The 25,778-nt window shown below is 48.6% G+C and overlaps 1 protein-coding gene across 2 annotated transcripts in view; it reads left to right on the top strand.

The window, feature by feature from the left end:
- Positions 1-9,999, top strand: part of SUPT5H (SPT5 homolog, DSIF elongation factor subunit) — a 324,989-nt gene extending 314,990 nt beyond the window's left edge. For both annotated transcript variants that reach the window (XM_086938709.1, XM_086938710.1), the window contains exons 27-29: positions 7,836-8,039; positions 8,751-8,846; positions 9,594-9,999. In XM_086938709.1, coding sequence (XP_086794835.1) covers positions 7,836-8,039; positions 8,751-8,846; positions 9,594-9,734 — 441 coding nt within the window. In that variant the 3' untranslated portion in view covers positions 9,735-9,999. The remainder of the gene's footprint in view (positions 1-7,835; positions 8,040-8,750; positions 8,847-9,593) is intronic.
- Positions 10,000-25,778: the final 15,779 nt, after the last annotated feature.

Genomic DNA, 25,778 nt, shown 5'->3' with positions numbered 1-25,778 from the left:
AATGGAATGCCACAATGCATTGGCGCATGGCAAATTCCAACGCACTGTTCAACAGGCACCAGTACCAGATCTTAGACAAACTGGGCCACTTACTAAAACACCTTCCTGAAGAACACCAGCAAAGGGCTACACATCTTGTGGAAGAAGAGAAGAATGTGGCAAATTCTTGCCTCAAGACTGCCTTGGACAGGGCTGACACGGCCAGCAGACTCCTGATGATGGTCTTCCACGGAAAGAAGGCAAGCCTGGCTCAGGATTAAAGCCGGAAGTGCAACACAGCATCCTGAACGGAGAGACACTGTTCGGTGCTCCAGTGGATGAGAAGCTCACCCAACTGAAGAAAGATAACGAGACTGCAAGATCCAAGGGGGCCTTGCAATTCTGAGGGACAAAGAGGGGCACCCGGTCACGAATACCTGAGGGGAGGAAACCAGCCAGGAACATTTCACCAGGCGTTCCAGCAGTCCCACCAGTCCGACACCCAGACACAGTAGGGGCAACAAAAACAACCCTGGCAGTACCAGCAAAGGGGCCAGTACTTTCGCGGGAGAGGGAATGGACGTGGACAAAATAGAAGAGGGGGTCAACAACCCGCCTCTAAGTGACTTTGTCACTAGACAGGTGCCCATCCTTGCAAAAAATCCCAGGGTGGAGCACGGATACAACAACAAGGGGGTACACGAGCTAAACATCTGCGATCATGTAACACCAGTGGGTGGAAGAATAAACCTTTTCTCCCAGGAGTGGAAGAAAATAACCACAGACAAGTGGGTACTCAACATCCTACAGTTCGGCTACTGCATAGAGTTGGAAAGGAGACCACCAAACAGAAAGCCGAAAAGAAGGGCGCTAGCAAGGAAAGAGCTAGAACTACTTCAAAAGGAAGCAAAAGAACTGTTGCAAAAACAGGCCATCGAACCAGTACCTTACAAGGAAAGAAACAGTGGAGTGTACTCAACCTACTTCCTGGTACCAAAGGTAGACGAGATAATGAGACCCATCCTGGACCTAAGGTTCTTAAACAAGTACATAAGAACGCAAAAATTCAAGATGACGTCCCTACAAGAGGTACACCCACAATTACAAGACGGAGACTTCATGGTTACCATAGACCTCAAGGATGCCTACCTGCACATCCCAATGAACAGGGGGCACAAGCAGCCACTCAGATTTATCATCACAAGGACCACTACCAATTCACAACCCTGGCGTTCGGACTAAAATCGGCGCCAAGGGTCCTCACAAAGTGCCTCGCAGCAATCGCAGCACACCTAAGAAGGGAGGGGATACACGTATACCCTTACCTAGACGACTGGCTAGTAAAAGCAAGCTCATACAAGAGGTGCAAGCTGCACGCACAAAGAGTGACAGACACACTGATGGGCCTGGGATTCTCCATCCACTGGGGGAAATCCTCAATGAAACCGGAACAGGTAAAAATCTTCCTGGGAGCACAGATCGACACCTTACAGAACAAGGTGTTCCCCAGCGAGAAGAGAACGCTAGCCCTGCTGAAGGAGACACAACTCTACCAGAAGGGGCGAGCTCTGACAGTGAGGACGGCGAGCAAAATCATGGGCATGATGGCGTCATGCATACATCTAGTGTCAAATGTACGCCTGCACATGAGACCTTTCCAAGAATGGCTACAGGAACAATGGTCACAAGCTACAGGTCGTTGGGAAGATCTAGTGGTTGTAACGCACTCAGTGCAAGAAGAGATAGCATGGTGGAACATGGGGAACATGAGAAGGGGGAAGCCTCTGACACCACCATCGCCAACGGTGACCATCACCACAGGCGCATCCTAGAAGGGATGGGGCGCTCACATGGAAAAACTCAGTGAGGGGTCTGTGGACACCAGCAGATTCGGTAAAATACACATAAACTACCTGGAATTAAAGACCGTCTTCCTCGCAATAAAGGCCTTCCAGACGAAGTTGTACAACCAGACCGTGTTGATCCAGACAGACAACACAACAGCGATGTTCTACATAAACAAGCAGGGAGGGACACAATCAGTCCCGCTTTCAAAATTAGCGCAAGAAATGTGGAGATGGGCCATCCCGCTCAAGAGAGACCTGCTAGCCATACACCTACCAGGGAAGGACAATGTAGAAGCAGACTGGCTAAGCAGACAGGCATCGGCATCCCACGAGTGGGAGCTCAATGCACAAGAAACAGAGAAGCTGTTCGGCAAGTGGGGAACACCGTCAATAGACCTGTTTGCAACACGCCAGAATGCAAAATGCCATAACTTCGCATCCAGGCAACCAGGGGAAGGGTCCCTGGGGAATGCCCTATGGATAAGCTGGTCGAAGACATTTGCTTACGCTTTTCCGCCGATCCCTCTGATACAGAAAGTACTCAACAAGTGCAGAACCAGCAACATGACTCTGATACTGGTCGCACCGCAGTGGGCCAGGCAGACCTGGTACTCGCAGATAATGGAGATGACACAGAGTGCACCCCACAGATTCGGGAGACGGACAGACCTACTCTCTATGCAAGACGGAGAGGTGCTGCACCCAGAGCCAGAGAGCCTCAGCCTAGTAGCATGGCTCCTGAGGACAGAGAGTTCGCACCCTGAGGGTACTACGTGAAGCAAGAAGACCCAGCACACGGAAGTGTTATGTGGCAAAGTGGAAGAGGTTCACGCTATGGTGCAGAAAATAAAAGCTGCACAAGAAGATGCAGAAGGACTCAACAGTGCTTAAGTACCTCACGCACCTGCTCGAGGAAAACTTGAGCTCATCCTCACTAAGGGTACACCTGGCGGTGATAGTCGCTTACACAATTCAGGCAAGAGCTTCTTCACATCACAGATAGTAAAGAGATTCCTGGAAGGAGCAAAAAAGATTGCACCACCAAAGAGGGTGCCACCACCGGCATGGAACCTTAATTTAGTCCTGACAGAACTCATGAAGGAGCCTTTTGAACCAATTCATAAGGCCTCACTACAGATGCTAACGATGAAAACAGCATTCTTGGTGGCAATCACCTCGCTGCGCAGGGTGAGTGAACTACAGGCGCTAACACTGCAACAACTCTACATCCAGATACATAACGTAGGGTGGTGATGAGAACGGACCCACACTTTATGCCGACGGTGGTGTCAAGGTTCCACATCAATCAGACAATACAAATATCAAGTTTGTTCCAGAAACCAGCCACAAGCGCAGAAAGAGCACTACACACTCTGGACGCCAGAAGGGCAGTCATGCACTACATAGAGAGAACACATAGAGAGAACTAAGGGACACAGGAAAACAAAGCAGTTTTTTGTGTCCTTCGCAAACCGTTTCATGGGGAAACCAGTAACAGAAGGAACCATTGCATGGTGGATCGCACAAACAATACAGTTGTGCCACAAGCAAGCAGGACAGGAGCTGGCAGAGGGAACATGAGCCCACTCTACCAGGATGAAAGGAGCCACAATAGCATTCCTGGCTAACACACCCATTCAGGGCATATGCCTGGCGGCAACATGGGTTTTAGTTCACACGTTCACAAAGCACTACTATGTGGACATACAAATGAACAAGGAAGCACAAGTGGGACAGAAAGTGCTTCAGCACATATTCAACACCCAACGCTCATCTTCCACCCAGCAGCCACAAATATAACAAACTGCTACAAAGTCTATGCACAGCATAGTGAATCCAGAAAGATTCACGCTGCAAAACTAATAGTTTCTTACCTGTTGGTGTAGTTTTGCAGCTTGAAGATCTTACTGGATTCACTAGCGAACCCACCCACCTCTCCACCAGAAAGATGAGGCTGGAGAGAAAGGTGGTAAAAATAAAGACGAGACTGAAACAGACACCTTGGAGGTCAAAGCAGTGAATCACTTACTTGAACATTGCCATGGATTCGGAAACAAAACACAAAACGAGACAAAAGAATCAGAAGATGGCGCCCAAGGGTGGGAGCTTCCGCAGGAAGCGTGCCGACGTCACAGGAAGGACACCAGAAGGTGGTACGTCGACGCCCACCTGGGCTACGAAAAAAAAACAAAGAAAAGACTACGATTCCGGACCCAACCACTAGACCTGGATTAGGGGTGGCATTTCCCATGTTTGGGGAAGCCTTGGGTCACATATCAAAGACAACAGAGGCCTTTGAAGCCTCCTGCCTTGATATGCTGATCACTTAGCCATCCTGCTTTGAGGAGGTGACAACTCCTCCTACCGGGGTAGGTATTGTTTCTGGCCTCTGAGATCGCGGGCTCTCACCTGCAGGGCGTCAGAAATCTGTCTGTGGCGGCAGGCTAGAATACACCAGTCAGCCAGCACACTAGTAGTCGGTAGGTTTTATGGGTCACCTCTAAGGTCCCCTCTGGATGCATGTATTAAAAAGTCCATAATTGGAATCAGTGTGGGTTTATTAATACGAGTTGTTTGATACCAAACATCTCTAGTTTCTGTGAAGCAATCATGTAGATGAGGAACTCGTAAACACCAGTGTCCACCACATGTTCTAAAAATGGCTTCCATGTTCACTTGTAATATCTAAGGAGCATATCCTCTCATGCAGATATGTTTCCACATGTGATATAGTGCACCCTGCCATATGGCTGTAAGGCCTGCTGTAGGAGTGATTTACCTATACTGCATGCACTGTCTGCAGATATGGCACACAGGAGTTGTGCCATCTTGTGTCTTTACTTTTCTCTGCACCATGGCACGCAGTCTGCAATGGCAAATTGATGTTGGTGCTGAGGAGTCCCTTAGGGTGGCGCAATACATGCTGCAGCCCGTATGGACCCGCTTTAACCTCCTTGCCCTAGGTACCTGGGGAACCATTTACTAGGGATTTACAAGGGGGGCTAAATGTATTGGCAATTGGGGGAACAATTGCACAGTTTTAGGGAAAGGTTTGGCTCTCAGGACCTGGACAGCAGTAATCCAAGGCATTTCTGTCAACATTGCATTAGATACCAGGAAAAAAGTGGGAGTGACCATGCCAAAAAGGGGCACTTTTCTACATTGTCCTGTATTCTAGAAGTCTGGTTCCATTATGTAGGCAAAATAAGTAATTTACGTTTTCAAAAGTGGTTTTCATTGAGCTCCTAAATGTTATCCTTGAAGGCAAACTTCACTCAATTACAAATATATTTAATATATAATTTTGGTGCTCGTGGTATGAGACTGCTACCCTGGTCATAAAATATTTCACTGTGGGATGAAAATCTTTACAATAAAACAAGACTGCATTACTTGTTTGTAGTCCTGTTAATTATTTTAATTCCTAATAAAAGCAAATCTTCATTTCTTATTTAAAAACAATTTATGAATCCTTTTCAAAACAATTTTCCATCCAAATTAATACATATGTAGAAATTTCTCAGATTGACTAGTTTATAAGTTTCCATGCCAATGCGTTTTGTTTCATTACAATCTCCTTCAGGTGAAAACATATACATATATCATTTTAAAAAGTTTTTTTCAAATTATCGCTGAAAGTTATCAAAATATAAAGAAAATAGAAGATTCATGAAAATGTTTGACGTTAAAGAAGTCACATTCACCCTAAATGATTGTCCTTAGTCAATTATTCTTCCCAAATATCTAAGGTTATTTTCATTATAATCTCTCTCATATCTTAGGCATCCATAATACTCCTAAAGTTTTCAGTGTCCAAACAAGTGGTATTGCATTTGAGCCAATATCAAGCACTATTGCAGTACCCAAAGTCCCTTTGTAGTGATCTCATAATTTAAAATGAGGGCATTCTCCTGTAGCTGTAGCGGGATCCTCGTGTTCAAAGTTTGGGGACTCAATCAGGCCCGTCCGCCATAGTCTTTCCCTCGTAAAGTAAATTCTATATAGATATTTAAATTGAACGAGTCTCAAACGCCTCGCAATTGCAGCACCTCTGGGGGCCTCAAGTGCCTCCCGCCAATCTTCTTCCTCCATTGTCCCGACATCTATTTCCCAGGCTTCCCGCAATTTGTGCAGGGAAGTAGAGCAGTGTTGTCACCAGGGTCTGATATATGCGGGCTATCTTCTTATCCCCTTAGGTCCTCCATAAACACCTTCGCCTCCAGCGGGCTGAACTCGGGTATAGAGTCTAGGCCTTCTAGGCTCGGTGTAATGGCGTGGCGGAACTGGAGATATTTAAAAAAATTGGGATCGGGGCATCTCATATTCCTCACTTAAGTCTTGGAAGGCTTTAAGAGTCGTACCTGGCTTACATTCCCCAGTGTTGAAATTCCGATATTGTCCCAGCCTCGGAAACCCCTGGAAGGTCGCCAGTGCCGGCAGGCGTCCATTAAGCCACAGGGGTGTCTCCTCAGTTAATGTGCCCCACCAGCCCATACGACGTAAGGCCTGCCTCCAAATCTGAAATACGACCTGGGTGGCTGGTGGCAGCCTCTTCCGCAGCGGCGCCGAGTACAGGATAGTATATAGGGTATCTGACCCCATAAGATGCCTCTCTAGAGCATACGCAGGGTCCCCCCTGTCCCCATACCACCACTCGTTCAGGACCACTAGGTGGGATGCCTGGTAGTACGACAGGATGTCCGTTGTTGCCAACCCTCCACAGTATGTCGACAAGAAACAGGTGCGTAGTGCCACCCGTACAGCGCCGCCTGTCCATAGGAATTGTCCCAGCGCCGAATCCACTTGTCGGAACCATTGGGGTGGGATCGGGTAGGGGTGGTTCTGCAGTTGGTAAAGGAGACGCGGGAGGGCAACCATCTTGAAGATGGCTGACCGGCCATATATCGTGAGGGGCATGCGTGACCAAGTCTTCATTTCAGTTCGAACCCGGTCCCAAACTGGCGCTAAGTTTCGCTCCCAAGAGACTGGGGGGTCTCGGATAGGAACACTCCCAAGTATTTAAGTCCTCCCACCACCACCTGCAGCGTGGATGCCCACGTCCCAACCCCGGAGCGTTACATTTTTCGCTTTTAACCCTTATATGTCTTATATATTTTTTCTATGTGGTTATAGCACTAGGTACTGACTTTAAACTTACTTTTCATTTGATTGGAACTCCTCAAAGTTCAGGTGCAATGTCTATGCTTGCCTTTCTAAAGGTGGGTGCCATCTTGAAACATGTTCACCTGATTATATTGAAGTAGGTGTATAAAGCAATCCAATGAACAAATTCACTGTGACTTTAAAACATTCTTTCCTAGTGTTGCAGCTATTACGCAACTCATTACATGTTGATCCTCCTTCATACCCTGTGGGGTAGGTCTATATTTGGTTGGGTTTCCTTATTAGGGTTATCAAGCAGTGCCATAGGTTAAAGCTGAAAAACTCGCTTATAACAGCAATTCTGCCAAGCTACAAGTTCATCTAATCGGGTGTATTCCTCCAAGAGCCCTTTCCTTTCTAAATACCCTTTTAAACAGAGACTCAAAGCCTTTTGTGTGGGAAAGCCTGGATAGGTGCTGTTGGGATTTCTCCATTTCGGCTACCAAGCTCTTTCTCTTCCCATAGTGCCAGTTTTCCCTTCTGTAAAACCTACCTCTAGCTTTACATTTGAGGTAAAGTTTTCCCCTACTAGTCCCCCCATGTAAAATGCTCTTGTTGCATTCCATTGAACACATGTAATCATTCATGTGGGTGCATTGTTAATTGTGTGCTTCAAATTCTGTTTTTATGATTGATTGAATCACAAATCTGCATGCAACAACTTGATTCTCAGTTAGGCTGCAAAACACTCAAGATGAACTTCATTTATAAACCAAATAAACATTTGCTAACTATCATTCAGGAGCCTGTGTTGTCGGCATGCAAACTTGTAATCCTAGTGTCAGTTGATGAATCTGTGCCACTTTGAATGGAAAGAGACTCTGAACTGTTCTTATTTCTTTTCAGGCTAGTCCAAGTCCGAGTCCAGTGGGCTACAGTCCCATGACACCAGGTGCCCCATCACCAGGCGCATATAACCCCCACACTCCTGGTTCATCCATTGAGCAAAGCACCAGCGAGTGGGTCACCACTGACATTCAAGTCAAAGTTCGAGACACCTATGTGGACAACCAAGTGGTTGGGCAGTGCGGCGTCATTCGCAGTGTGACAGTAAGTGATGATTCTGGAAAGAGACACTTCCCCAGCCAAAGGGATCTCTTGGCAACGTGTGAGGGCATGTCACTTTTTGCCTGGACTAATGTGCCCACCTATAGACAATATTGGCTATTAATTTGTGTAAGGTAAAGATACCCCTGAGCAGACAGGTATTTAATAAGTCAGAAGGAATATGAGATTGCTCGATAGCCGCTTAGTACAGTGCCCGAAGATGCTTCAAATAGATATTAATAAATCCTAAATGGGTTTCCCATAGTTTCAAAATTAAAAGGACTGCATATAATAACTAAGAGTTATGTGCTCAAGGATAATAGGTGCAGTTCTCTACATTAGAGAGGGTTCTGGGCATAAGGCATTAATAAATCTTTGGAGAATTATATGCCCAAAGGCAGCAACAGTAGATCTGCGTATGCGGGTAGTGCGTAACATGTTTATGATGGAGTAGTTTTTGGTGTACAGAAAGAGTGCACAGAGTAAAAAGCGAAGAGGCCATTGTTAATAGACCTGAAAAAAGGATTCACCTGAATCTGTTCTTTTGTCAGCGGCTGATTCCTGAGAACTTAATGGTCTTGTTTCTCAATGTTAGAGCACACTCCTTATTCACGGATTCTGATAAATTCTAATGTGGCATTTTATAGATTTTGTCGAAATGTAATCTCATTCTGGGTCTGGGTTTCAGGTGATTGACGGACTCTTTCTCTCTAGGGCGGATTGTGCTCTGTTTTCCTGCAGGATGGTGAGAAGGTAGTAAGTATTTCTGGAGAGCACCTGGAACCCGTTACTCCAACCAAGAACAATAAGGTAGGAATTATTACCTTTTCTCCTCATTAAGACCTTTTGTACTGCTTTTACTATGTAACCAGTAAACCATGGGTGTTGGCAATGCGGTCTGTTATAGGTTTTTGATACTGGCCGATATTCCTTTTCATGTGATGTCAAAGGTGCCATATTCTTTGGGTCTGATGTGTGTTGTAATGAAATACACTACTTAAGTTTCAGTTTCTCTGTCATGAATATGTGATTTGTTAGATTAATGCTGCATTGATATCCTCTACCTTCACAATATAATGCTGTAGTCCGAGCTCTGCTTTGGGGAAGCCATGTCGGCCTTGATTTCTGTGATTTGGTAGATGATTTACTTTGCTGAACCTTGTTTACCTGAAATAGTATGATGCTTTAGATGAGGCACAACATTTGGCTTGGTGTCCATACTGTTGTGAATGTGTAATATCACATAACCCTCCTAGTGCTTGTGATTCCTAATAAGAGGCACATATTTGTAATATGCCTCTGATTGTGATGTCACATAATATACGAACCTTTTGTTTTCTACATAACATAGCCATACATGGAGCAGTGCTTCAGGACCATGCGTCTGTTGCCAGTAGTGATGTCATAGATGATGCATTGATGCAAGTTACCTCTTTGTCATGCCTTTTTTTTGGTAATCGCCTCCTTTCTTCTTCCTCTGACATCTGCATTTAGCAATTCTCATTTGAAGTGGTGTTTTTCCTTTCTTTTTTTGATTCTGGCATTTTGGTTTTGCAGGTGAAAGTAATTCTGGGAGAGGACCGAGAAGCTACAGGGGTACTCCTGAGTATTGACGGAGAAGACGGAATCGTCCGGATGGAACTGGACGAACAGCTTAAAATCCTCAACCTGAGGTTCTTGGGCAAATTGGAAGCATAGGAAGATTACATTTTAATCTTTAGACACTCTCTTCGGACTCCTGTACAGATAGATGTCTTATGTTCTGTTTTCTGAACCAGATATGTAAACCTTTTTGTTTGTCACTCCTGCACTTGTGATTGGCCAGCGAAGACCATGATGCATTTCCTTTTGCTTCATAATGAAGACCGAGTGTAAGACTTTACGCACCTCCATGGGTGACCTCTGAGAAGAGCAGGCCCTCCGCTGTGTAGCTGTTGTTTCAATAAAAGCATCTTGAATGCAATCAATCTTTTCTTGGCCCTTTCCTGAAAGAGAGCCTATTGACCTGTATCCACGCGTCGTTCCATTCTGCACATGCCATGAAACAGCAATGCCGGATCAGTGGCAGCCTTCGTAAATAAGGTTTTTCAAACAGGCAAGAAGGCCCAGCATTACCAAAAGACAAGGTAAGTCAGTTGCTGTGCGGCCCACCAACTGGAAGCAGGAAGATTGCTGCTGGTAGCACCCAATACAACCCTATTTGGTTGGGCACCGTCTCCAAAATATGCCTTCATCTGTGCTGCTTTAAGTTCCCTCACTGTCCCTGCACTTCAGACTCCTAATGTATGCAGCTTGCCAGTTGTACTGTACTGATTTAGTTTTCCGATTGGTTCAGTCAGTGTAAGATGCAAGGATTGTGTTAATCTGGACTGAGTTATTGTTTAGTTGGTTGATTAACCTATGTCATCTCAAGTCAATATGGCACGTAAGGGTTTTATTTTGGCCGTCAAACTCTGCAAATCATTAATTAAACCTAACCGTTTATAAAGAGGAGTGTCTCTGGATTCAAGCACTAAAATCTGAACACTACTTCAGTGCACAAGGTTACAAGGACAGTGGTTTGTGACAACTTAAGGCACGAAATTACAGTGAATCCCATTTCGAGGTTGGGCAGAAAATGCAATGGTCAATTCCATAAAGACAAAGTTTGACTTTTTTGGTGGAAAATTGATTTCTCTCAGTTTTAGAACTGCACATAGCAATGCTCTAGAGGCCACATCTCCGAACCTAACCAGTAGTGGCAAACAACCCGCTGGTCGGCTACAATGTGGCAGCGAGTCGCCCTACTCTTAAGTCTCTCTACCTGTTTTTGCCACAGCAATATTTTACATGATATTCTTAAAAACTCTTGTTCTCGAATTCAGGTGACTTGGCGGTTTCGAACTTTGTTGTATATACTTATACTAACACCTAGCTCTCAGACATGCGTACTGACCGTCAGAACTGGGGTGCAACATTAAATTAATAGTAGTGAAAAGGTCACTTTTCAATTGAATGGATAGAAATAAATAATTTGTTAAGTATAGTGATCAAGTGCAGCAAAGCCCTTTGCAAAATAGGGTCAGTAGGTCTCTTGAGCTCTGTGGTACTTTCGAAATTTGTGGCTCTCTAAATGACCAGTGTATCTGATTTTTCTGATGCCACTACTGTTCCTTACAGATGTTGGGCCCCAGGGGGTTCTGGGTTTATTTCTATGTGGGTCAAGTGGCATAGTATTAATCAAGGAGGCAATTAAGCCATCATTTTTTGCCAGAATGCTTTCTCGTGCTGCCCGATATGATCAGACCCACAATTTGTTAACTGTGCAGGTTAGCCCCTCCCCCTTCCTCTCAACCAAAATAACAACACCTCTGCCTGCATCCTGCCAGTTAGTACTTATATATTCTATTGAACCGTTTTGTTATCCAGAGCTCTTGTATTCCCCCTCCATAAGAGGTTAACGGTAGTAGTTAGCATGATAGCAAGCAACTTCTGATCGTGGATATAATGCCATGCAGGTAGACCTTCCTTAGGTGAAAGGAAGTGCAGAAATTCAAAAGCCAGGTTCAGAGCTTCTTACCAAGAGCTCTATTGCTGAAGCCATTAATTTGCTGAAAAGGAAAATTGCCACGAGTCAATTGAGTGGACTATTTTTAGGGTCCTGTGGAAAACAGGTTATTGGACAATAACTGGTAGGTTCGAGGCATGTGGGCTGCTGAATTCATATCTGTGCATAGATCGCCGCCTAGTGTTGGGTCCGGATGATCGCACATTGTTGTCCTGGGAGAGTCTTCGAAGTATCACGAGATAGGTGGCTCCTCCCCTGGACTACAGTGCGCATGGGCATCGACTCCATCCCCAGATTGTTTTTTTCCGCCATTGGGTTCGGATGCATATTGGTTCACTCTAGTTCGGAATCGATATAAAACTTTCATTTGGCCAAAAGGCCTTTAATTTATCGTCGGTATTGTCTTGCGATCGGTGCCCAGTTCTGTTCCAGCTCAGTTCCCGAGTCGGACATCCGGAGAAGCCGCGTGGCTTTTCGGCACTGAAGGCCCGGTCGACGCCGGAGGCCTTATCGACGAACCATCATGGAACGGAGCCCGTTCAAAAGATGTCTCGTGTGCAACTCGAAATATCCTCACATCGACGTCCACCCGGTGTGCAACAAGTGCCTGTCGCCGGAGCACGATGAAGCCAGCTGTATGGCTTGTTCACGTTTCAGATCCAAGAAAACAATTCGACTTCGACGCGCAGCGCGCAAGGAAGCACAGCAGACGGCACCTGACCCGGTGAACATCTTCGATGCCGAGGATGATGAGGAAGCAGATAGGGAGGTTCGAGAGAACCCGTCTAATCCCGCATCCGAGGTCGACTCCAGCTACGACGCGGATGTTGAAATGCTCGATGCAGAAGACGTCGTCGACGAGGTAGGAGACGACGATGGGGCCTTTGGGACCATGGAAGATAGCTCAAGCGATGAGCTAGGCCCACAAACTGATACTAGGGCAAAAATACCTCAGGCGGCTCAGGTCGAGGGATCGCCAGATGGCCTTACCCAAGATCTTCCAATGGGTTCCACAGCCCCGCCTTCGGGCCCGGCTTCGGACATTTCTAAAGAGCCGCAAGTTGCCAAACCGAAAGAGAAAGCTTCGGTGTCTACACAACCCAAAGCACAAGAGGCAAAATCGAAAGCAAAAGTGCAAATTGCTTTGACCGGCTCGAAGTCCTCTGTACTATCGGCACCGACAAAGCATAAAGCGGTTATCGACCCTAAGAGGCCGTTAAAGGGCGTCGAGCAAAAGACTGGCACACCAAAAACACCAGTCAAGGTCGTCGACCCGAAGAAATCGGCGCAGAAGACCGTCGAGACCGACAAAGGACTCGGAGCTCAGAAGGTTCTCGAGCATACGCGTCGACCGGACAAGGCTAAAGGTGGTGCGGCCCTCGACTCCGCTCAATGACGGGGGCTCGAAGGATTCCGTCAAGTCGACACAACCCTCCGCTTCCTTTGCGAACAAAGTAGCGGACTTGCTGAAGCGCATTAGGGGGAAGGATTCAGCTGTTGGACCGAAGGATGCTCCACCTCCAAACACTGCCGATAAACCTCGAAAGGCGTCGGCACCCATCCACTTCACGCTGCCGCCGAAAGTGGTACCGAAGGCCTTCGTCCCTAAAATGGCCGTCAAAGTGCCCAGGAAGGTGTCAACGGAGCCGAGGCCCACAACAGTGGTACCATCCACAAAGCATCGACAACCCTCGCTCGAAGAGCAACAGGAACAATTCATCGATGCCGAAACAGGCAGACTTTCTATTTATAAACGAAAGATCGCCCCGGAACCGCCCATGGAGTCGTACAAGATCCCATTGAAAAAGAAGAAGGATTCCACTATAACCCCAGTTCTTGTGGAACTTATCTCTCCACGTGGCCAAAATTTCTACTGACCCAGTAGATCACACACTGCCCCAGACACTCATGTGTATGCTGTAAAAACGTCGCCTACTGAGGATTCAGCTGCGTTTTAATGCACTTATTGAAAGGGCGGCCAAAAATCATGATGTCCAGCTCCATGCTGACCCTATTGACGTGGATTTTTTGTTTGACACCTTTTCCACCTCAGAGAGGACTGTCAAGACTCTGCTTATGCTGAAGGGTGTCTTAAAGCATGCTGGGGAGATATTCAAGGAGCCTACATGGGCCAGGGTGATTAACCCCAGAATTGAAAAAAGTACAAGCCGGCGCCTGGGGACCCTACCTACATTAAAGGGCAGTTGCCGTTGGACTCTCTGGTTGTTTCTAATGCCCGGAAGAGGGCTAACTCACAAACAACGGGTGATGCTCCTCCCCTGATAAAGAATCAAAGGTGCTAGAGGCATCGGGGAAAAGGGTGTCAGCCTAGGCAGCTAATATCTGGCGCATTTCAAACACTCAGGCACTCTTAGCCAGGTATGACAGGGCCCATTACGACACACTGGAGACCCTGTTGCAACACCTACCAGATGAATATAAGGAGGCAGCAGAGATGCTTATACAGTAAGGGAAGCTGATATCAAATGCTTCTATCAAATGTGCACTGGACACAGCACACACCGCGGCCAGAGCAGTTAATACAAGTGTCATGTTAAGGCGAAATGCCTGGCTCAGAATCTCCGGGTTCAAGCCAGAGATACAGACCACCATTCTAAATCAGCCAGTAAACCCTGACCATTTATTTGGCCCAGAGGTGGACACCACCTTGGAAACAATCAAGAAGGACACAGACTGCAAAGTCAATGGGGGCTCTACAGTCGCAGCAGTTCATGGGTGGTTCCTTTCGTCGCTCAAGCAATAGAGGTGTTTCCAGAGGCCAGCTGTCCCAGCAAACACAGTACAATAAAGGTGGAGCGCAAACCACGTACACTAAACAAAGTAGAGGTGGCTATCGTGGAAACAGCGCCAAGGGCAGAGGTCGCAGAAACAACAGCTCCAGATCCTCCGCCACTAACAAACAGTGACGCCTTGTCACTGCCACCCGACCATACAACACCGGTCGGGGGGAGACTCCAACAGTTCCTGCCGGTCTGGAAGTCCATCACCACAGACAGGTGGGTCACAAAGCTTATCCAATACGGTTATTGTCTGGAGTTAACATCCACTCCACCCAACATACCCCCAAGACACCGTCCTATGTCCACAGAGCATTTGCACATATTGCAGCAGGAGGTACTCGTCATGTTGCAAAAAGGTGCAATCGAGCTCGTGCCTGTGGAAGAAAGAGGCACAGGAGTGTACTCACTGTACTTCTTGATCCCAAAAAAGGACGGGTCCCTCAGACCCATACTGGACCTCAGACCCCTCAATCAGTACATTCTATCAGAACACTTTCACATGCTGACATTGCAGCAGGTTCTACCGTTGCTCAGTCAGGGAGATTTCCTCGCAACATTAGATCTGAAGGATGCATACTTTCATATTCCGCTACACCTGTCACACAGAAAATACCTCAGATTCACCATTCAAAACCAGCATTACCAATTCAAGGTACTCCCTTTCGGAGTGACCACGGCACCCAGGGTGTTCACAAAGTGCCTGGCGACAGTGGCTGCACACCTACGGAGACGGAGCATTCACGTCTACCCTTATCTGGACGACTGGCTTATCCAAGCCAAGTCGGCCCAGCAGTGTGCCGCCCACATGTCCCACACCATTCACCTTCTACACGATCTGGGATTCTCACTGAATTACCCAAAGTCCCACCTTCAACCCGCCCACATAAGGCAGTATCTGGGTGCAACAATAGACACTCTGGCAGCCAAAGCACAGCCAAATTCAGTGAGGATCAACAGCATTCAATCGCTGATACAAAAATTCAGACCTCAACACTCGCTTCAGGCACGAGTGTTCTTGCAGTTGATAGTCATGATGGCCTCCTGCATCTTCATAGTCCCGCACGCGAGACTACATATGCGTCCGCTTCAGGAGTGCTTAGCAAGTCAGTGAAATCAGGCTCACGGACAGTTGAAAGACCTAATGTTGCTAACCGGTCGTGCATACAACTCTTGCATTGGTGGAATCCACAAAACCTTTGCAAAGGACGACCGTTCCAGGAGCCTGTGCCACAGATCATTCTGACGACGGACGCATCTCTCCAGGGTTGGGGAGCTCATGTACTCCAATACACAGTGCAGGGACTATGGACAACTCAGCAAAAGAAGATGCACATCAACCTTCTGGAATTGATGGCGATCTTCATGGCAATGAAAGCTTTCAAAGTACACCTGTGCAACAAGGTCGTGTTGATCCAGACGGACAACATGACAGCCATGTACTACATACAGAAGCAGGGAGGAACACACTCTCCACAGTTGTCTCATCTAGCTCAGAGCATGTGGAAGTGGGCCATTCAGAGGAACATCTTCCTCATAGCGGAACACCTCCCGGGCAAGGACAATCAAATGGCGGACCTACTCAGCAGGTACAGCCACCAAATGCACGAGTGGGAGATACATCCATCAGTACTCCACCCGTACTTCCAGCGGTGGGGTCATCCAGAGATAGACCTGTTCGCCACAAAGGAAAACGCCAAATGCCAAAGCTTTGCCGCCAGGTTCCCACACCCACAGTCGCAGGGCAATGCAATATGGATGAACTGGTCAGGCAAATTTGTGTACGCTTTTCCCCCAGCGCCTCTAATACCGCTGGTGGCACGCAAACTGAAGCAACACTCGATGACGCTCATCCTGGTTGCTCCAACGTGGGCACGCCAACCATGGTACACCACGTTTCTAGAACTTTCCGTGGTACAGCATCAAAGGCTGCACCTCACACCCAGGCTTTTGACGCAGAGCCATGGCGACATTCAGCACCCAGATCCGCAACAGCTCAACTTGGCGATCTGGCTCCTGAGGTCTTAGAATTTGGCTACCTCAATTTGCCTCCTGACTGCATGGATATCATAAGGGAGGCAAGAAAGCCCACCACCAGAGCATGCTATGCGGCGAAATGGAAGCGGTTTGTCATTTACTGTGCAGACCACAATATCAACCCGCTAGGTGCTTCCACTCACAACATCATTTGTTATCTGTTTCATCTATACAAATGCAATCTGGCATATGCTTCCATTCGCATTCATTTATCCGCAATAGCAGCTTATCTCCAAAACAGGCAGCATCTCTCACTTTTCAAAGTGCCTGCCATCAAAGCTTTTCTGGAGGGACTCAAACGAGTTATTCCTCCCCGACACCCGCCAGCTCCTGAATGGAACCTAAATGTGGTCCTCACTAGACTGATGGGTCCACCTTTTGAGCCTCTACATTCCTGCGAGATTCAGTTCTTGACGTGGAAAGTGGCTTTCCTGATAGCGATCACTTCACTGCGACGCGTTAGTGAACTCCAGGCACTAACTATCCAGGAACCTTTCATACAGATTCACTCCAACAGGGTGGTGTTCCGCACTAACCCAAAATTTCTTCCTAAGGTAGTCCCAGTTCCATATCAATCAGACTATTGAACTGCCTGTGTTCTTCCAAAATCCTGAGTCAGTGGCGGAGAGGATGCTCCACACACTAGACGTCAAGAGAGCCTTAATGTACTACATTGATAGGACCAAAGATTTTCGGAAAACAAAACAGCTGTTTGTTGCCTTTTCGCCACAACACAAAGGCAACCCCATTTCCAAAACAGGTATAGCCAGGTGGATTGTTAAGTGCATTCAAATCTGCTATCAAAAAGCCAAACGCACTTTAACAATCTCCCAACGGGCCCACTCCACCCGCAAGTTGGGGGCCTCCATGGCGTTCCTTGGAAATATTCCTTTAGAAAACATATGTAGAGCAGCCACATGGTCTACCCCACACACATTTACAAAACACTATTGTGTAGATGTGCACTCCAAACAGCAGGCAGCTGTAGGGCAGGCTGTTCTAAAAACACTTTTTCAAACTGCTGCAGCTGGCACAGGCGGCCGCCGCTAATGGAGGGACTGCTATAGATTCTATGCACAGATATGAATTCAGCAGCCCACATGCCTCGAACCGAATATGCTACTTACCAGTATGCATCTGTTCTTGGCATGTAGGGCTGCTGACATTCATATCGCCCGCCCTCCTCCCCGGTGCCTGTAGCGGCTGCAGCAATCCTAGTTACTCTTAGCATGGTCATCACTCACAGTGTTACACTCCATCTTTGCCGCAATGGCTAAAAACAATCTGTGGATGGAGTCGATGCCCATGCGCACTGTAGTCCAGGGGAGGAGCCACCTATCTCGTGATACTTCGAAGACTCTTCCAGGACAACAATGTGCGATCATCCGGACCCAACACTAGGCGGCGATCTATGCACAGATATGAATGTCAGCAGCCCTTCATGCCAAGAACAGATGCATACTGGTAAGTAGCATATTCGATCTACTGTTGCTTAGCACTATTGACCCAGGACCACAAAACTATTGTACTCGAAATTAATGAATATATTTTGTTGTAGAGTTAATAAAAATTAATTTGCAACAGGTGCTGCTTTAGGCCACATGCTGTATACACTCCTGCCATCTTTTGCTGGGCTTTGACATAGGCAATTTGTTTTATTTATGAAGATGTTTTAGGCTTTGAGGTGTCTCGTGATATACACACACTAAACCCCACATTGCACCAGGACGCAGGCTCTACCTCATATTGTATTTTTTCTGCCATCAAGTTTAGACCTGTTTGGACTACTCCTTACCTTTGGGCACTGAAAAAAACTTTGATGCTGGAGGACCCGATCACTTTATCATCAAGATATCGAAGATACAGAGTTTTCTGATGGACACTTAAAACAGAAGATTCCTTACCTTTAGAACAGTCCCCTGGCATTCAACTATGTCCCCAGTGCACCGCTATGTGGTGCCATGCTGCTCCATGTGGCCCGTACTGCCCTGGAAATGACAGAGTGGAACCGCATAGAAGCGCAACCCCTGCATGCTGACATCAGTTTATTTAGAAGGTGCAAGGGTGTTACGATGTCAATCAGTGCTCTCTAGGGTCCAAGAGTATGGAACCAATTCCCCAGCAATGCACTCTGAGTTTCCTCAGTCGTTAGCAAAACCACAGCAAATAGAGGCCTTCGGAGAGGCCATTCTGCAGATTTTCAGCACTTTTCAAGCTCTTTCTGGCAATGCCTTTGGGCTCCAAGGATCTACAGAGCTTCTAGTCGGGTTCCCACTGGCGGGGCCTACCCGAGAGCCAACAAACTCAGCTGACTCAATTCCGGGGTCCACTCCCAACTCTGGTACAGGAGCCTATTCTGCTGTCTACACCTTTGACCGGGCTGCTACTCTTCGACACCAGTGGTGACGGTGCCAGAAGGAGACTGTATTCTTGTTCTGAGGTTGGACCACAAACGGAATTCTGCACAATTTCGACCAATGTTTTGCTATGAAATGACTAAAGCACAATCGCCCTTCATATAACCCGATTCTGTATCACAGTGGCTGGGTTACAAGAGACCCCATTTTCTTTGTAGGTCTTATTCTGTAAAAGGTACACCACCAGAGAGCAATGATGATGGTTAGGTAGAGGATGGTGATTGGTATATGATATTGCCACTAGGTGGTAATACCACGCACAGAGTCCAGGGGTTCCCGAAAAGTGCACATGGCTCAATGTAAAAATCAAAGTGCTCTATTAGTGGAAGAGTGGGCGAGCAGCCTTAGGCATAACACAGGCGTGTAAGATATTTATTTCACAACAGTGAACAATAATGGACACACAACTCAAAAAAAGAGATCTTGACCAATTTTAGCAAAGTATACCTTGTTTGTACTTAATATGCAGAGGTCAAAATCTGTGTTCGCCCCAATGCTTTCCAGTGGAGACCAGGGGTGCCTGGACCACATAGCTTGCAGGTAGGGGATTTGATGCAGAGGTCAAGCGATGGGTGGTTAGGTTAAGCACAGGGTCGGCCACAAAGCAGCACCAAACATATAACACCAGCCGCACAGGGGCTGCCAAGAAGCAGCACCAAACATACACCACCAGTGGCACAGGGCGGCTGGGTGCAATGTGCAATTTTGGCGTCAGGCGCCCAATGCTTTTCAATGGGGATTCTTCTTTTGGTGTAAAGTGTCTGCAGGTGTGGCACTGGAGGTTGCAGGGGGAAGATCAACAACAGAAGAGATAAGTGATTTTTCTTACTGGAGCCGGTCGCAGTTGTGGGGAGCCTCTGGATTCCCACTACAGGCACCGTCGTGGAGGTCAGGAGCAGTCAGCCAATGCTGGGCACGAGGTTAGAATCGCTTGAAAGACTTCACTGCACAGGTGAGCCACTCAGACTGGGGCCTGGGGCGTCTGGTGCAGAGTGGGTTGAAGACGTGGATCTGCCTTGATCCGGGGTCCTTGAAGTTGGTTTCTACTTGGGCAGGTACGCTGTCCACGGGAGATTGGAGTCTTTTTTCGAAGGCAGCAGTCCTCCCAGGGTTTTCAGAGGTCACTGGCTGCGAGACAGGTCGCAGGTTCATAGAATCTAGAGAGAGGTCGGTAGGGCTGGGGCCAAGGCAGTTGTCGTCTTCAGTCTTCTCTGCAGGGTTGTCTTCTTTCTTCTTAGGCAGTCGCAGATCTAGTTTCTAGGTCTAGGTGAGCCACCTAAATACTAAATTTAGAAGGTGTTTTAGGGGAGTAGTCCTAATATTGGCCCTACGTCAATGGGCAGCTTACCTGGGGTGGCTACACCCTCACTTATGCCACCCTCCTGTGAGAGGCAGCATAGACCTAGCCCTGATTGGAGCAGTCTTACCATCTTCAAGATGGCGGGGACTGAAATTTGTGCTTCACCTCACCTCCCCCACCTTAGGAAAAATAAAATGATAATGACAATAGTTATCATTATATTTTTCCTTTTGTTTAGTAGGGCGACACTCCTCCACCTTAGCGGAGGAGACACCAATGTAAGGCGCCCTGCCTAAGGGCTATGAGGCCTTCTAGAGGAGCGGCATACCTTTGCCTTCAGGCAGTGTTAGCTGGCATGGCACCCAGGTAGGGTGCCATGTTGACGTTGTCATTTTCTCCATCAGAGGGGCATGCAAGGGCAGTTGCATGGTTCTAGTGAGCGGGTCCTGAGGGACCCTCTTCGCCTCCCTTCGCCTCCCAGGCCCTAAAGTGCCTAGGGTTACATTTACTAGGGACTTTCCGGGGGTAGAAGTTCCAACTGGGGATTTTGTTTTAGGGAAGAAGCACTGGCATAAGGAACCTGGTTGGCAAGGACCTTTTGCACTATAATTGTAACCACATCAAAACAGAGCAAAAAGTGGGGGGCTAACTATACAAAAGAGGCACTTTCTCACAACCAAGACCTGCGTTGGAGTCTGAATCATCAGCACTGATGCGACACCTAAAAATTACTCATACCGATAGTGATATCGCTTTTGGATTCTCGAGCTGACCTCGCTGAGACTGAGATACATTGCCCCTGCCTCGTGGCCAGGCACAGGTTTTTAACACCTTAACTGATAGAGACATCTAGCCGCAGATTCTTTAACTTAGAATTTCCCCAGGCGTCAGACTGGACCCGGAAATGTTTTGCAGCAGCACCTCTGCGTCGTCCACGTACGTGACGTCAGCGAGGTCATATAAGTCCCTCCTGGCTCACTGACGTCAGTTTCCTTCTTTTCCGCGTGCGATGTGGATCCGGAGTGAGCGGTTCCACGGGCCTGTTTCCAGGCCTCCTTTTCGACGCTTCGTGTCAGGAACAGTGTGCGATGCCTTCGGGCTTTAAAACTTGTAATTCCTGTTCGCAGCAGATGTCCACGAAGGACCCGCATCTTATTTGTATGTGGTGTCTAGGCAAGCACCATGATTCCACGGACTGCGAAGCCTGCCAACGCCTGAAGCCGAAATCTCGGTGGGAGCACCTTATGAAGCTTCTCTCAGCACGGCTGTCCCGGTCGGTGTCGTCTCATCCCCCGGCCTCTTCATCGCCGGCAAGTCCCTCTAGTGTTTGGCTCCGCTGTCGATCGCCCTCTGGGGCCCTGGACGGTCGTTCGCCACTTGGTAAGTCGAGGCACATGTCGCCGAGGTCTTCGACCTCCCTTTCTTCTGTTGTCAGGGGCACTGGTTCCTGGAACAGTCCAGACGTGCGCTCCCGACAGTCGCCCCCCCTCTATCCGCCCTTTCCAGGCGTGGGGGCGACTCTGGCCCAAATGGAGGCCTATGCTACCCCCTTGCAGGCCTCCCTTGGGTCCTCTCTAATTCCTGGGGCATCCTCGGGGCCTCTGCTTCTTGGGATCGCCGACTGACTCGCCGGTGGGTTCGCCCCAGGCGCCAATTGAGCCTTTGCCCCCCAGGAATGTCGGAGATGTGGTGTCAGGGCGCTGCCCGGTTGGGTCCCCCTCTACGGTTCACATGGAGTAGTCCGGGCACGGCCCAGCTGGGTCCCCCTCTACGACCCACGGTGCCTCTGCCGTGCTGCATAGCCCCGCTTGGCTCCCTATGGCGTTGCAGGTGGCTGCCGGTGCTCATAGCCCTGCCTTGAGCACACCCCGGCCTTCAGGGCAGGCGGCTGCCTGTCCGGAGCCAGGGTCGACGACGTTCTGGCGCTGTAGGCTCGGCTCCACCTCCGCTTCGTTTCTCCGGAGTCGGAGCCTGTCGTGGTTAAGGCGGAGTCAGCGCCGGAGCGGCGCCGAAAGCTTGCCTCTCCGGCTCCTTCTCCTTCTTCGGAAGAGGAACTTGCTGTGGTTTCGGCGCCAGATGGTGCCGAATCGACGACGGATGCAGCCGAGTTGGCGACTGACGAGGCACAATAGATTCCGGCACGTATCGTTTTGGCGCTGTGTCGACTCCGGGTTGTGGACTCTTCTCTGGAAGCCTCTGGAGCGAGTTCGGCGTCGCCCTCACGCCTGGCGACGCCGGAGGTATTCTTACCAGTGCCCCCCTTGGAATTTGTGGAGCCTCCTCAGGAGCTCCCAGATCCGGCAGGCTCTTCACCTCCCCAGGAGGATCCTCCTCCTTCAATGGGGCTCCCTTCAGTGGGGCATTGGTCGCACCCTCAGTGTATTGGGAGGGTCATCTTACAACCCTCCCACTGATGAGCTGTTGTCCCCTCCGCGGAGGGCTACATAGGCTAGTGCAGCTTTTCTGAGAGTGGTCTCATTGGCATTTTAAACATGCAACTCCCTTCTGCCCCCTTGTCTGTGGACCCCTTGCTTGATGTCCTTCACCGTGGGTCCGGGAATGTGCAGGCGCCCCTTCCATTTGAGGCTTCCCTTTATGATTCCTTTTGGGTACCTGGTTCGGCCTGCTTCAGGTGACCCGGTGGCTCGTTCAGTTTTGCACCGCCACCGTCCAGCTACACATGATCCTGTTTGTCTTTTTGTGCACCCTGATGCGCATGGGTTTGTTTTACAGACTGCCTTTCCTTCCCTGCTCCCACTAATGCTTCCTCCCTCTCGGGAGTCCAGATTGCTTGAGTCATGGGGTAGGAACATCTTTGCATCCACTAGTGCAGCCCTACGGTCTTTAAACACAGTGTGTGTGTTGGCTCGGGCTACCTCTGCCCTGTGGGACTCTGCAAAGTCTTTGCTTTCTGCTGCCTCTGAAGGTGCTCACGTTGATCTCCTTCACCTCCTCCGGGATGGCTGCGACCTTGCCAAATTCACAATCCGCTCAGCCGTAGATACTGCGTGTGAGAAAGTGGCTCTATATATACTGGACCAGAAAAAGGTACAGTGTGTATAGAGTCCTCAAACCCCAGAGGTATAACAGAGATTTAAGCCAGGTGTGACCTTGCTCTCTAAAGTGGTAGCTTGGTCGAGCAGTAAGGCAGTACCAGAGGACACTGAAAAGCATTTGTTGTACACACTCAGTCAGCAAATGTTTTCACACACTCAAAGACTGAACTCCAGGCCAATTATTTTTATATCAAAAGATATAGTTGTTTTATTTCTAGAACCAACAGGTATCAAAAAATATACTGTTATCAATATGAGAGGTCTCAGATGAGTACTTTGCAGAAAGGCAATAAACTTTGTAAAGACAATAGGTATAGGGGTTGCAGTAGGCAACACAATTCTACACACAATTTAGCATTGAGATTAATGGATTTCCTTATATAAACACAGTTGATTACTTTGTAGATTACTTTGGTAATTCCAAGACTGGCTCCTAGGTTCCGTCCTAGGGTCTAAGCTGAAAACAGTTTAGCAAAAACGTTTTAGGTATTGTGATTTTTCAGGAATAAAAAGCTATTTTAAAAGTTCACACTTAAAAACTTTTCAACAGAAATCTGGCAATGTTATCCAATGGGAGAAAACTCAGGTTGCAGGTAAAGTACGATCTTGTTACTTTTGTAATCCAGTACTGGTCTCCTGAGGCCAGCACTGGGGTCTCAACTCAAAACAGGTAAGTAATTACGTTTCAGTGTTTCGTATGATTTTTAAAGAATATTTCTAGTTTTCAAAAGTAGACACTTAGAAGAATTTCATAGAAAAGAAGACAATGGATTCCTATGGAGAAAATACAAGTTACTAGTAAACCCACTAGGGATTACTTTTGCGCTTCAGCACTGGTCTACAAGGTACAGTACTGGCTCCTCTCCTGATCACAGGTGAGTATTTCGGAATTCCGGATTCGGATGATTTTATATGAATATTTCAAGTTTTCAAAAGTAGACAAGATTTTTCGAGTCAAACCAGTCAATGTTATTCAATGGCAGGTAAGTGAGTTACCGGTTTCCTGGTGAGTACTCGACTGGTGAAGTTGTGGTTCTGGGCATAGACTAAGGGGTCCCCCAGGGTCAGGTAGGTACAGTTGGTTCACCCTCAGCGGCGCAGGGGCGGCCGGGTGCAAAGGTAGTTAGGCCCAATGTTATCCAACGGGGGACGGGAAGCCTCCGGTTGGTCGCTGCTGGCTAGCAGGCCACGCGGCTGTGGGAGCTGGGCTCCTGGTATCTTGCTCAGGGCAAAAAGGGAAAGTAGGATAGGACAAAGGTGGCACAGCCAGCGGTACTCGGGCGGCTGGGTGCAGGGTGCTTTTGAGCCGTCGGGCGCTCAATGTTATCCAATGTAAAAGATCAAAGGGAATAAAGGCTGCAGGCTCGGAGGCAGAGACTCTCCAGGGGCGACCAGCATGTCGAGAGGTAAGTTGGGATCTTGGAGCACAGGTAGGTACCCCAAAGGGAGGCACAGGGGGCTGTAGGGCGCCGGGTGCAGGGGTGTCTTTGGGTGTCGGAAAAGCTTACCCTCAGCTGGTCGCGTTTGGGGGGGGGGGCCCTGGTTCTGAGTCTGCAGGCGTCGTCTGGTTCGTCGAGGAGGGTCTTTGGGCACTGGACTGAGGGTCCCAGTCGCCGGGGGGACGTCCTTGTGGTCTTGGATCACTCGGGCACGGTTAAGGCTCGGCGGGTGCAGAGTGGGCTGATCCGGAGCTTTCTGGCTGGCACCAGGGGGGGGGGGGGGTTGTTGCAGCAGAGCCTCTGCTGATGGGAGTCTCAGTCTTTAAGAGGGTCAAGGCAGGCAGGTCCTCTGGGTGTCCCAAGGTTGCTGTCCGCAGGAGTCGCCGGGATTTAGGCAGGAGCAGGTTCCAGGATCGACAGGCCGGTAGGGCTGGGGCCAAGTCAGTTGTTGTCGTCCTGTTGTTAGCAGCTGCGCGGCGGGTCTTCTTCTTGATCTTCTTTCTTCTTTTGGTATCGGGATCTGAGGAACGAAGGTTCAGGGAGCCCCCAAATACAGAATTTAGGGGCGTTGCAGGTAGGGCAAGGGCAGGCACCAATAGGTCCCTGTCCTGGGGTGGTTACATCCCTAGCCTGCTCCTCTCCTGTGGGAGGGGGCAGGAGCCTAGCTGGGATTGGGCAGGGCTCCCCGTCTTCAAGATGGCCGGAGCCCGGGGTTGTGCTTCACCTCGTCTCTCCCACCTGAGGGGTGGGGTTGGCACAGGCTGGTACATCCCCCTTCCTGACGAAGCTTTCCCCGCCAGTGTGGGGTCAGAACTGGTGGGGGCCAGCTGCTGGGTACAGCAAATGGTCTGGAGAAGCTCACAGAGGGGGCATGCCTTTGAAGCTTCCCCTGACATCCTGGGGGAGGAGATCTAGCACCTCGCCTAGGATGTGCATTGTTGCAGGCCCATGAGAGCGGACGCTCTCCACCCAGGGGTCCAGCAACATGTCTGCTGTGTGGCAGCCTCTGCAGCCACTCAGCCCAGACGTGGATTGTAGGTTAGGTTTTCAGAGGGCATTTCTAAGATGCCCTCGGGTGCATTTTACATTAAATCCCACACTGGCATCAGTGCAGGTGTAATGGGCTGAGAAGTTTGGTACCAAACTTG

Source organism: Lissotriton vulgaris, chromosome 9 (genome assembly GCF_964263255.1).
Source record: "Lissotriton vulgaris chromosome 9, aLisVul1.2, whole genome shotgun sequence".
In the NCBI taxonomy this organism is placed as follows: domain Eukaryota; kingdom Metazoa; phylum Chordata; class Amphibia; order Caudata; family Salamandridae; genus Lissotriton; species Lissotriton vulgaris.
The sequence above is the reverse complement of the archived record's forward strand: the minus strand, read 5'-3'. Positions and strand labels throughout refer to the sequence as shown.